Source organism: Eurypyga helias, unplaced genomic scaffold (assembly GCF_000690775.1).
Source record: "Eurypyga helias isolate BGI_N326 unplaced genomic scaffold, ASM69077v1 scaffold25264, whole genome shotgun sequence".
Lineage (NCBI taxonomy): Eukaryota > Metazoa > Chordata > Aves > Eurypygiformes > Eurypygidae > Eurypyga > Eurypyga helias.
The window spans coordinates 317-1,959 of NW_010244692.1; the positions used below are offsets into that span (position 1 = coordinate 317).

General features: G+C 63.7%; 1 protein-coding gene across 1 annotated transcript in view; it reads right to left on the reverse strand.

Annotated features, from left to right (window-relative positions):
* PRPF19 (pre-mRNA processing factor 19) overlaps window positions 1–1,588 on the reverse strand; it is a gene marked incomplete at both ends in the record, with an annotated part of 1,889 nt that extends 301 nt beyond the window's left edge. Inside the window, 8 exon segments of the mRNA XM_010149848.1 lie at window positions 69–198; window positions 200–216; window positions 454–563; window positions 791–866; window positions 1,064–1,138; window positions 1,239–1,280; window positions 1,393–1,455; window positions 1,521–1,588. Coding sequence (XP_010148150.1) covers window positions 69–198; window positions 200–216; window positions 454–563; window positions 791–866; window positions 1,064–1,138; window positions 1,239–1,280; window positions 1,393–1,455; window positions 1,521–1,588 — 581 coding nt within the window.
* Between the last annotated feature and the right edge of the window lie 55 nt (window positions 1,589–1,643).

Consider the following 1,643-nt stretch of genomic DNA (forward strand, 5'->3'; position numbering starts at 1 on the left):
GAAGAGCAGGTGAGTGGAGACGGGAGAAGCAGGGAGGAGGGGGTTTGTGGCCCTGGGGTGGGCCTCACCTGGTCATCCGAAGAGCTGAGGAGGTAGTCACCCGTGGCGTGGAGGCTCAGCCCCGTCACAGAGCCCTCGTGGGCACGGACAACCTGGACGCACGAGGAATTGGGCACGGACCAGATGCGGATAGAGAAAAGCCGAAAACACCAAATCCTAGAGAGGGATGAGGCAGGGAAGTAAACGTGGAAAAGATGTTCCCCTCTCCATCCGAGAGAGCTCTCTACAGGCCAAAACCGGCCCGTCGCCCGCTGGCACGGAGCGGAGACCCCACCGTCACCCGCTGCCACGGAGCGGAGACCCCACCGGAACAGAGCACCAGGAGTGAGCCCCGAAAACCCAATCCAGGGCAGCCTGGATGAGGAAAGAGGCCGAACGTGGGCCTGAGCACACCTGGGAGGGGTGGAAGACGACGCTGGTAACCTTCTTGGAGTGCCCCTTGAGCGTGGCCAGGATCTGCTCCGAGCTCTTGTCAAAGACGATGACGTTCTTATCAGCCCCGCCTGGAAAACAAAGCGGGGAGCGGTCCGACGGGAGCAGGGCCAACCGAGTCCAATTCCACCCACTTTTCCCGGGAAGCACTGCCCCCGAGAAGCTTTGCTGGGAGGCAAGAGGATCCCTCGTGCCCCTTTTCCCACCTCTATCCCCGGAAAGCGCAGCGAAAGGGACCTGCTCCCAAGCACTTAGGTGACACCGGAGCGTCCCCAGCAAGCGGAAGCGGCTCCCTTACCAGTGAGGATCTTGTTGGTGTCGGAAGGACAGAGATCCAAGGCAAGGATTCCCGGGATGCTGGCGCTGTGCAGCCCCTGCGCGAGGTAGGAGGTCGCCAGGTTAATGCCAGAAACAAGGAAACGCTCCCCAAAACGAACCGAGAGGCCCCGGAGTCACGACCTTCCCCGCGCTCTGCCCAGCGGCACGTCTGTCGCGCAGGGATGCCGCGAAGCGGGAGCCCAGCTCCGGGGGCGGAAGTTTCCGGGCTCCCGCCCGCCATCGCGGCACTCACCACGTGCGAAGCGACCTGCCGGTACTTGCTGAGCTCCTCCGGCTTCACCAGCTCCTCGGGAACCGTCTTGCCTCTCTGCGAAAGGAGAAACGGGGCCGAGGTAAGCCTCGAAAAAAAAGGGCACGGCCCGTCCCGAGGAGCTGGGGCGTCTTCCGAGCGAAACGGGGCCGCTTGCCTTCTTCCGCTCCGTGGTCAGCACCGTCGCCTTGTCTTGAAGCTGGAAAACAACAGGAAGCGGTCACAGACCGAGCGAGGGTCCCACAGGGGGAGGGTGGGGGGAGAACATCCACCGCCGAAGGCTGCGGCGGGAAAAGTGGAGCAGCCCTTACCTTCTGGATGATCTCGGGGGTCATGCCCGCAAGCTCTCCCAGATCCATGGGCTCCCCGGCTCCCTGCGCGGGACAGAGAAGGAGGTTGGTTGGAAATCAGGGAAAACAAGCGGAGAAAACGGCGCCACGTTTGGCTGGGAGGACGGCACGGCCTGGGGCACGATGAGACCAGCCTGCGGCTTCAGGGTCGCCAGAGCTGCGGAGGCAGAGCACGGCTGTGAGCGTCACGGGAGCTCGGAGGGGCGAGGAGG